Source organism: Microtus ochrogaster, unplaced genomic scaffold, assembly GCF_000317375.1.
Source record: "Microtus ochrogaster isolate Prairie Vole_2 unplaced genomic scaffold, MicOch1.0 UNK37, whole genome shotgun sequence".
Lineage (NCBI taxonomy): Eukaryota > Metazoa > Chordata > Mammalia > Rodentia > Cricetidae > Microtus > Microtus ochrogaster.
In genome coordinates, this window is record NW_004949135.1 from 1,006,898 (window position 1) to 1,017,860 (window position 10,963).

The window sequence follows — 10,963 nt, forward strand, 5'->3', positions numbered from 1 at the left end:
CTGACTGTTCTGGGATTCACTGTGTAGGCCAGACTGGCCACAAACTCACAGAGATCCGCCTGCCTCTGCATTCTGGGGTCTGGAAGTAAAGTTATTCACCGCAACTCCCTGCCTCTACCCCTACTGAGGGACAGGGTCCCTTTCACACCCTGGAGTTTTACCAGTGCTGGGTTATGACATGAACCATAGTGCCTAGCTTTTATGTCAGCGTTGAAGATTCCAGCTCAGGTTTTTATGCCGTAAGCACTTTCCACACTCAGCCATCTCTAAATCTCTACAGCTCCCATGAATGGCCATGTACAGGTCAGGTGTGGTGGCGCAAGCCTTTAATCCGAGCACTTGGGAGGCAGAGGCAAGTGGGTCCCTGTGAGTTCCAGACTGTGGCTACATAGTGAGGCCATGTGTCAAACAGATGAAGTGCACCTTCGCACTAACTTACCAGCTTATAAAAGGAAGCGATTGTTGTGTTTGAACCTGAGAATAGTTTTTGTACTGTGAAGTGCTGTTCATTCATATTTATAAAATAGCAGTTAAGACACTTGGCAGTGATATAGCCTGTGAAAGTTGGTTATGGAGAATCCTCATTTTTGTGGTTAGTTGGTGAGCCTGTGATTCATAAACAACGGGGGAGATTTGGTTCCACCTAATGTTATCTTTGGCTCGTAGTTCCCGAGGACATTTTATTATATGTACTTTCTTCGATCCGAGAGTGGGCCACAAAGTGGAGCTTGTGAATTTAGCCCTCCGGTTTATCTCTTTCTTGCAGCCACCTGGACATGATCTATTGTTTTTTTGGATGTACCTCCACACGTTTACTCTGGAATCTTAGGGCCTCCCCATCTCACGCAGATAGCAGCAAAGTAGCCAGTGTGCCCAATCCTGCTACCACCTGCTTTTATAATTAAGTCTAACTGGAACACAGTCCTGCCCATTTGTTTGGTGAGCGTGGTGACTTTGTGGCCCACGGAGTCTGAACGCACAGCCCCTTCTCTCCGTAGAAGTGTGATGACCTTCATGCCTGGCGGCCAGCCAGCCTGTGGAAGCGGGCCAGAGTGTTACAGTGGGAAATCTGCTTTCTTCTCCCTTTAGAAGAAGTAGGCACGGCTGTATTTGCCTGCCAGTGTTATTTTTAGCAAACTGGTCTTTATTTGTCTCCAGCTCACATGCCAAACTACAGTGAATTATTTGCATACAGAAAGAAAGCCATTCAAGTAACAAACTGTCGCATAGGAAGCCGGAGGGACTTGCATCTCATCTGCTGTCCGTGTCTCAGCTTGATTGCACCTATTTCTTTCTGTGTGTGGTCTTGTGAAATTTTTCTTCATGTGTTTAATTCTTCTCCACAAACGGAAAATACCACAGCTAAATACAGGGAATTTCTGTCCCCAGGTATTTTTATTTTTACAACACAGGTTTGCAGAACCAGCGTGTGCTGTATGTGCAGGACTCCTTGGAGGGGGAAGCCAGGGTGTTCCTCGACCCCAACACTCTGTCGGATGACGGCACAGTAGCACTCCGAGGTAAGGGGCCCTTGGGAGTCCTTGGAGCTCTGAAGTCTTCGGATTCCAAGCTGGGTGTGAGCCATATTGTAGGGCAGATGCACACAGAGTCAGGAAAGCTAACTTTGTATACTGTATTTAGAATACATGGATAGTCACGTTCATCTTTCTCACCCCGATGGCATGAAACAGAACTGGAGAGTAAGTCACACTAGACCCAGATTCACTTCTGGGATGTTGAATTAGCATTATCATTTCCCATAACATCTGAGACCCATCTGACAAGAAACACTTAGACCCTCTTGCAGGAAACTTCCAGCTGTACGAGGAATGTTCAGCTATAAACGGGGGAGAGTGATCAGAGTATTAAAGCCTAGGTAGTTCACAGTTAGAATTAAAAGCAAAACCCCCAGTTTTGTGGAATTGAACCTCTTGGTACCCTGTCTCTGAAGATGTTCCCATACAACCCGAGTCTAAGTGCATCTTGCCTGCTGGTGCCCCATGTCTGCAATAACTGCTCCCAGTGTTGCCTCCTGCATGCTGTAGAGAAGATAAACCTCTGTTTGTGCTATGAGTGGATTTTTAGAATAAGGAAAAAGTGGGGTATTCTTGAGTCCTCTGGTTTATTAGTAATGTCATGGTTAAATTACTTCTTGATATGCCAGCTGTTCCTAATGAGGAGGGCTCAGTGTCTCTCCTATACTGTCCATTGGTCTATACCAAAGCACAGTGCAGGTTGACTCCGTAGAACTGTGCAATTTGAACAGTGGTGTCTGCCACTTAGTAGGAAGGGAATGACAGACCCGTTTCACTGGATCCATACAAAGACATTTATGCAGGTATTTCCTGCCGTTTCTAGCTGTGCCTCTGTTACTTGGTGGTCCTCTTCGTCCCTCCCAACTAGGCTTAGTGTGTAACTGTTTTGGAGGTGAGGCACCGACTATCCATATTAATATTTCCATGAATCTGAGCCTGTGGTTTAGAATTAATTTAATGCTATGGTTCCGAGGTAGTCACGTATTCTGTATTAGAATCTGTGTGGTTTTTCACTGAAGTCTGCCTCGCAATCCATCTGGGAGGGCTGTGTCCAGTACCTCTCACCTCAGTGATACAGGACAATGGTTTCTTTAGGTGTCTGCTGCAAACAAGGACATGATTGACGCAAAGGTGAATTAGGCCTGAGACCTGGCATATGATTCCTTACATATGATTTTAATCAAAATAATTTTTTTCTTTTTCCCTGAAAATTTTCAATAAGTGTATTAGCAGATTTTAAGGTAATTTCCTACTAATTAAAGCTCCATGATAATAATTGAGCGTCCTATAAATTTTAGATCCTCAATAAAGTTTAGCAAGCTTCCCAGGAGGATCACTGGTATCTAAATCTTACTCTACAAGGATAACTTGATAGCATGAACTATAAAAGCCAACATAAAGCATGACCACTTATCAAGAAACTTTCGCAGGTTGGATGGGAGCCTTGTTGGGTCCCCAAGGACTTGGACCTGGCATGACAGTCCACCGAGAGGTGCTTTCTGCTTCTGTCAGAATGTGCACACCAGGGTCCTTCCTTGCAAACCCTCCAGCTATGCTTACCTGGGCCTGTGATGTCATGGTGCCAGTAATGCTCCGAAATGAGGCTATAGACTGATCTCAAAAGCTTTGGAGTCCATCCCAAAAGTTACTTAATGGGTACAATTTAATTCTGGTATATGCTATGTATCATATTTTAGTCAGTACTATAAAGGTAGATTTCCCCCTACTTACTCCCTTTAGGGCATAAATAAAATATGCTGCTTGTCCCAGATGAGCTCTGCTTTTAACTGACTTATAAAAATTTCAAAATGGAAGTATCTTAATGGGCATATAATCCAAGGCGTCATTTTATAAAGAAAGAAAGTATGACCTGAGGAGGTTAAGGGACCATGTCATCGTAATGGTAATTCCTTCCAGACGTCCGCTGAGCCCAGGTTTGCTCACTACTAGCTTCCTGTTTCCTCCATTGCCACGTTCAGACTCCAGGCTATTTCAGGCAGCTCTGGTAGTGTGGAGGACGACAGCGGGCAAGATGAACAGTTATATGCCACATCTGACTACCTCTGTGCCCCGTAGGTTATGCCTTCAGTGAAGACGGTGAATACTTTGCCTATGGTCTGAGTGCCAGTGGCTCAGACTGGGTGACGATCAAGTTCATGAAAGTCGATGGTGCCAAAGAGCTTCCTGATGTGCTGGAGAGAGTCAAGTTCACCTGTATGGCCTGGACCCATGACGGCAAGGGGATGTTCTACAACTCATACCCGCAGCAGGATGGGAAGAGTGACGGTATGTGAACAACGCTTCAGGGAAGCACGTTATACGAGACCATGCGGCTTCTTATGACTGAAAAGGAAGCTCCTTTGATTGACATTGCGTGTCTAACCTTTTCACAGTGCAGCAGCAATCAAGTTACCAAACATACTCTCTCATTGTTTATTATTTCATATTTGGTTCCATCCATCGACTGCATGCAGCCCCAGGTGCAGTGGCAGCCTGGAGGCCGCAGGTAGGTTAGTCATTGTGATTGGCGTAAGAAGGCCCTGTCTCATTTTGCTGCTCCTATTTTATTTTATTTTTTGGTGTGTTATGTAAAAGTCTCCCAGACTATAATGAAGGGGTTTATGATTGACATAAGCAGTTCATATTGTGCTTCCTACCAGCGTTCCTTAAAGAGTGAGTGTCCTTGAAGATTATAAAGCGGTTTTTACATTTTGGTAATATTATTTATTGCCCTGATAGCTTAGTACATTTTCACAATGAGAAGATAAAGTTTAGTCTCTGAATAGTCTTTAAAATCAGCAAATATACATAAATTACTTTATGGTGATAGGCAGCTGGTGCCTAACATTTTTTTTAATTCATTAATTCATAGAAGAATTAAAAGGTACACACAATGTATCTTTGGTGTCTTTACCAGAGTGAGGAATAATTGATAACTTATAATTAGCAAACCTTCAGTAACACATCATTTTTACACAGAGTCTGTAGTTTATATTAGGTTTAATTTGTTGTTGTTGTTGTTGTTGTTGTTGGATATTCAAGGCAACCTTTCTCTGTGTAGCCCTGGTTTTCCTGGAACTCATTCTGTGGACCAGGCTGGCCGCGAACTCACAGAGATCCACCCGCCTCTGCCTCCTGAGTGCTGAGGTTAAAGGCGTGTACCGCTCCTGGGTTAGGTGTACTCTTGACTTTGTACATCCTGTGCATGTTATGGCATGTTACGGCATGTTACGGCGTGTCCCCAGGGCAGTGTTGTGGGGATGATTTTCAGTGCCGCGAGAGTATTTTGAACTCTACCTAGTTCTTTCTCCCTTCCCTGGTGCCTGGTGGCCCCTGATCTTTAATTTTTTGTCCTTTTCAGACAGGGTCTCACTGTTGCCCAAATTGACCTTGAACTTAGATCTTTCTGTCTTAGCCGAGAGGTACAGGAGACACAGGCTTGTGCCACTGTGCTGGGCACACTGGCCTTTTCTGTCTGGTTTAGTTCCATACACACAGATAGAATATTGTATGCATAATAAATAAATAAATATTTAAAAAATAAATAAATAAAAGGTGGAGGGCAAGAATCATGGCGTATGGAACTAAGAATTAAGGAGAGGAGCTGATTTGAAGAGGCTATATTCTGTATATTCTGTACATTAGTTCCATACGCCATGATTCTTGCCCTCCACCTTTTATTTATTTATTTTTTAAATATTTATTTATTTATTATGTATACAATATTCTATCTGTGTGTATGCCTGAAGGCCAGAAGAGGGCACCAGACCTCATTACAGATGGTTGTGAGCCACCATGTGTTTGCTGGGAACTGAACTCAGGACCTTTGGAAGAGCAGGCAATGCTCTTAAACTCTGAGCCATCTCTCCAGCCCATCCTTTTATTTTTTTTTTATTTTTATTTTTATTTTAGTTTTTCAAAACAGGATTTCTCTGTGTAGCCTTGACTGTTGTCTTAGGGTTTATTATTGTTGTGAAGAGACACCACAACCATGGTGACTCTTATAAAGAAAACATTTAGTTAAGGGGGCTCGCTTACAGTTTTCAGAGGTTCAGTCCATTTTGATCATGAATGGGGCCACAGCAGCATGCAGGCTGACATGCTGCAGCTGAGAGTGTCACACTGAGGGAAGCTTTATGCAAGAGATCTCAAAGTCCGCCCCCATAGTGACACACTTCCTTCAGCAAGGCCACACCTCCTAATAAAGCCACTCCCTTTGGGGGCCATTTTCTTTCAAGCCACCACAGCTGTCCTGGAACTCACTTTGTAGACCAGGCTGACCTCGAACTCAGAGATCCGCCTGTTTTTCGAATGCTGGAACTAAAGGTGCACACCACAATGCCTGCCTGTCTCTTTCCTTTGTCCTGGGTGGTTTCCTTGTCTCAGTGGTTATGTGCCAAGTTGCTATCATAGGTAGATCTCTGTGCAGATGTTGTGATGAGTTCTGAGTAGCACAGCTGCCAGATCTTAGGGTGAGAAACCACAGAACCATCTTCCTCCAAAGCCTGTGGCATTTGTGAGAGCTCCTGACTGCCCACCAGTGTCTGAGTGCGCTCAGGGTCTGGTAGCTATGTAGTAGGTACCTCTTGTTAGTTCACACTGCTATCCCAGATGGCAGCAAGTCTAGAGGTTGTACAGCTTCAGTCCCCCAACCTTGTTCTTCATAGTTATTTTGAATCTTCGTGTTCCTCCATGTATACTTTGGAATCAGTTTGTTCATGTCTTGGTTTGGGTTCTGTTGCTGGGATAAAGACCATGACCAAAAGCAATTTGAGGGAGGACAGGGTTTATTTCACCTTAACATTTCAGGGTAGCACTCCATCGTTGAGGGGAGTCAGAACAAACAAAACCGCCAGGACGGTCTCTATCCACGGCTTACTATCCTGGAATCTGGAGTCAGATCCAGAGAAACTGATGTGCTGGTAGTCCTGAGCCTTCTGCTCCATGAGCGTGGAGTTTCTCTCTGTGTTAGTTATTTTAGTTCTTTGGAATGGTTTATAATTTTCCTTATATAGGCCCTGTACATACTTTGTTAGATGTATAGTGAGTTTTCTGGTTGCTATGGTAACAATTCCTCATTCGTTGCTGGTGTGTAAGAGTGTGACTGACTTGCCTGTTAACCTTGTGTCCTGCCGCCATACACCTCAACCTTTGAAACGTTCTTAGCCTTGTGTGATGGACGTAGTGGAGATTTTCTTGAAACTGCCAACTGTATTTCAGCGAACATGTTTCATTCCTCAGGGACAGAGACGTCCACCAATCTCCACCAGAAGCTCTGCTACCACGTCTTGGGGACCGATCAGTCAGAAGATGTTTTGTGTGCTGAGTTCCCCGATGAGCCCAAATGGATGGGGGGAGCCGAGGTATTGTATACTGCGAAATTTCATCCTCCAAAGACCTTGTCGCATGGTTCACGTATAAATATTCCTGTGATGTGGTAGTAGATATCCCATAGATGGCAGAAGTACAAGAATGTTTTTTAAAATAGTGGTTAATAATCAAATTGATTATTAATGAAGATGGTAAACCTTTTTAACTGTTAATTTCAACATAAAAATCTTTTCTTCTTGTGTCCACCCCCATCTCCTCTCTGCTCACCCACCCCCTCAGAAAAGAGTAGGCCTCCCAGGACATCAACCAAATATGACATACTATGCTACCATAATGTCAGGCACCAACTTCATATCAAGGCTAGCCAAGGAGACCCAGTAGGATGAAAAGGGTCCCACAAACAGGCAAAAGTGTCAGAGACAGCCTGCACTTCGGCTGTTCGGGATATCACAAGAACAGCAAGTTACTCAACCATAACATAACATGTAGAGGACCTGGTCAGACCCCTGCAGGCTCTCCGATCTCTTTGAGCCCGCATGAATCCCAGCCAGTTGATTCGGTGGGCCATGTTCTCTTGGTGTCCCTGACCCCTCTAGGCCTATCCTTCCTCCCTCCTCTGCAGGAGGCCCTGAGCTCTACCTAGTGTTTGGCTATGGGTCTCTGCATCTGCTCCCATCAGTTGCTGGATGAAGTCTTTCTAGCCTCTTTGATAACGATTCTTCTCAGCTCTGGTACCAAAGCACTGCAGGGATTGTAGGTGAAGGTTCTGTGGCTGGGTTGGTGTCCCAGTTCCTCTACTTGCGGCCTTGCCTGGTACAGAAGATGGCCAGCCGGTTCAGGCTCTGTGTCCCCCGTTACAAGGGGTCTTTGCTAGGGTTCCTCTTGTGCAATCTGTGGAATTTCCATTGCACTAGGTTTTTCACCTCACCCCTAAAATGCTCCCCAGTTTTAGTCATTTCAATATTCCCCACCCCCCACTTGTTCCCTCCTGTCCCCGCAGGCAGTACCCACCCCCACTCCACCCTCAAAAATCTATTACCCCTTTTGAGGGAGATTCTTGCATTCCCCCTTGAACCATCCTTGTTACTTAGCTTCTTTGGATCTATAAATTGTAGCCCTGGTTCTCCTTTACTTTATGGCTAATATCCACTTATGACTGAGTACACACCATGCTTGTCCTTCTGGGTCTGGGTTACCGCACTCAGGGTGATCTTTTCTAGTTCTGTTCTTTGCAGATTTTCTGATGCCATTGATTTTTAATAGCCGAGTAATACTCCATTGTATAAATGTACCACATTTTCCTTATCCATTCTTCAGTTGAGGGGGCATCTAGGTTGTTTCTAGTTTCTGCTTATTGCATGTAGGTTGCTATGAACATAGTTGAACCTTGTGGTATGGTAGAGAGTCCTTTGGGTATATGCCCAGGAATGGTATAGCTAGGTCTTGAGGTAGGTTGATTGCCAATTTTTTGAGAAGCCACCATTTTTATTTCCAAAGTGGCTGTATAAGTTTGTATTTCCAATAACAGTGTGTACCTTGCTCCACATCCTCTCCAGCATGAGCTGTCACTTGTGGTTTTGATCTTAGCCTTTCTGACAGGTGTAAGATGGAATCTCAAAGTCATTTTTATTTGCATTTCCCTGATGGCTAAGGATCAACATTAAAATCTTAGTAAAAACAAGCCATGTTTATCGTTATACACAGATTTCAGAGTCCCGCCAAAACCAGCAAGGAGACCGAGCCCCATACATAAAAGTAAAAGCCTTTATTCAAGTTTGAACTCTGACTCTCCATGCATCCAATGCATTGACATGATCAGAGAGACCCTAGCTCAGTGGGGGTGGGGTTTTTATAGTAGCAGAGGGTGTGGTAAGGGATTTCTAAAGTTCAGGACCTGCGATTGGCTGACATTTGTCTAGGGGTACCCTGGTGAAAGGGGATGGGTGTGTGGTGGGCTAAGAGACATCAAGTTGGAACACTGGGGATTTCCTTTGGAACATTAGGTGTTCTCTCTTTGGACAGTCCATTCCTGGGTGGTCTCAGTAACCTGAAACTCAGGCCTCTATTACGCTTGCCATGCTGGGCTCTACACTCATGTGTAGAAGTAGATGGTGTTGTAAAGAAAAGTGTGAGCAGTCAGAGATCAGCACCGGAGTTTTCTCAGATGCTTCCTGCTGCCTCTTCCATGTAAAGAGCCTCTTCCGTGTGCTTTCTTCATCCATATTTTCTCATAAGGCATCTTTTAGACATTTTCCCACTTTGTGAATATTCGTGCATTCCTTAGGGCAGTCTTAGCAGTAATCACTGAAATGATATGCTCTTGAAATAGGTGGCCATGTTGTATTCTGTGTCCAGAGAGTCAGCTGTGAAGAAACTTAGGAGTTCTCCCAGTAAGGTGGAGATGGAGAGTTTCTTTCTGTGATCTAAGGGAAATTTGCTATTAAAGGAAGGGGAACGCTGTGTCCTATTGAGAGTGGGATGTGGCATCCCACTGTGGGTAAGAATCCACCAGAGACATGATAGCACACCGAGGACCTTCCCTGTTCTGAGAAGGAAGCAGGACTTCAGCTGGAAAGGAACATTTTAAATTTCAATCTGTTATTCCCAAGCCTGGCTGAAGGACAGGCGCAGTGGCAGTTCTTGTCCGTGTGTCTGTCCATGTGTCTTCACGGTAGTGTTTCCAGTTGTTCTTTACCTGGATCAGGAGTCAGCACATCACCAGCCCCGGGCCACGTGCAACCTGCTCTTGTGGAAGAAGCTTCCCAGGAGCCCAGTCACGCTCAACAGCGTTAGCCAGTGGTCACAAAAGTCCCATGACCAACTCTGAAAATATTCCCCGTCTGGCCATTCTCAGGAAAACGCTCCCAATTTTAAAGGAATATGCTCAAAATGAATTTTTGTTCTGTTTCCTCAAAGTGCTTTTTTGCTGTGCTTTTTCTTGCCCTAGCTCCTCAGGGAACCAACCTTTCCTGTGTGGTTACTGTTGGAGGGAGAGCTGCTTGTTCTTCCCTACCGCCTGGCTAGCTTAGACCTAAAATAATCACACAGAAACTGTATTAATTAAATTACTGCTTGACCTATTAGTTCTAGCTTTTTACTGGGTAACTCTTATATTAATTTAATGCATTTTTATTAATCTGTATCACCATGTGGCAGTGGCTACCAGCAGAGTTTCGGCATGTCTGACTCTGGCAGTGTGGCTCCATGGCGTCTCTCTAACTCTGCCTTCTTCCTCCCATGCTATAGGCCAAGCCAGTTTCATTAACCAATAAAAGCAACACATAGGCAGAAGGACCCCACACACACACCAAGTTACTACCATCATTTTTCTTACATGTTTGCTTTTATCTCCCATCTCAGTAGACTGTTTCTTGTTAACTTCTTGCTGTGTAATTTCCTGGTGCTTATTTATAAAGGTGCACATTTTCACCTTTATCTGAGTAAAAACAGTTCGGAGGTTATGCTACCAAAAAATTAAAATGTTGAGTAGTATGTATTTCTCTTTACCTTTTGAACAGGAGTACAATGAGGGAAACTTAAAATAGTATATTTAGTATTCAAATTTTATTCCCTCTGACTTCATAAAATAGAAAACTCGATCTCCTAGAGAACTTGTGAACATTGGAAATAATGATTTCATGGCAGCAGAACATTTTTGCTTTTGTTTTATTTTGAGATGGTCTTGTTATGTATCCCAGGCTAGCCCTGAGCTCACTTTATCGCTGAGGATGAACTTGATTTATGACCTTGCCGCTGCTCACTCCAGAGTGCTGGGTGGAGGGGTACATGCCTCCTGCCAGGCTTATGTGGTGTTGAATCAAACCCAGGTCTTCGTGCATGCTAGGCAAGCACTGTTCCCACTGGGCTACAGTCCTGCTCCCAGCATACCTATTTTAATCCGTTTTATTTGGTTGATATGATTGCACGAATGTTGAGATTGAACACCAGTATTCTTAATCCATGAAGGGAAGAAAAGAAAGCTTAACATGCAACTGTCGGCACAAACCTCTACCTGAGTCTGGTAGAAGCAGCTGGATTTATGCCAGATTTGTTTTTAAACTTTAAAAAGTATAGAATAATAATAATAAATATATAAA

At 44.0% G+C, this 10,963-nt stretch overlaps 1 protein-coding gene across 1 annotated transcript in view; it reads left to right on the top strand.

Annotated features, from left to right (window-relative positions):
- Positions 1-10,963, top strand: part of Prep (prolyl endopeptidase) — a 104,209-nt gene that overhangs the window by 26,133 nt on the left and 67,113 nt on the right. The window contains exons 4-6 of the mRNA XM_005368622.3: positions 1,390-1,520; positions 3,612-3,821; positions 6,777-6,898. Of these exons, the coding sequence (XP_005368679.1) occupies positions 1,390-1,520; positions 3,612-3,821; positions 6,777-6,898 (463 nt within the window). The remainder of the gene's footprint in view (positions 1-1,389; positions 1,521-3,611; positions 3,822-6,776; positions 6,899-10,963) is intronic.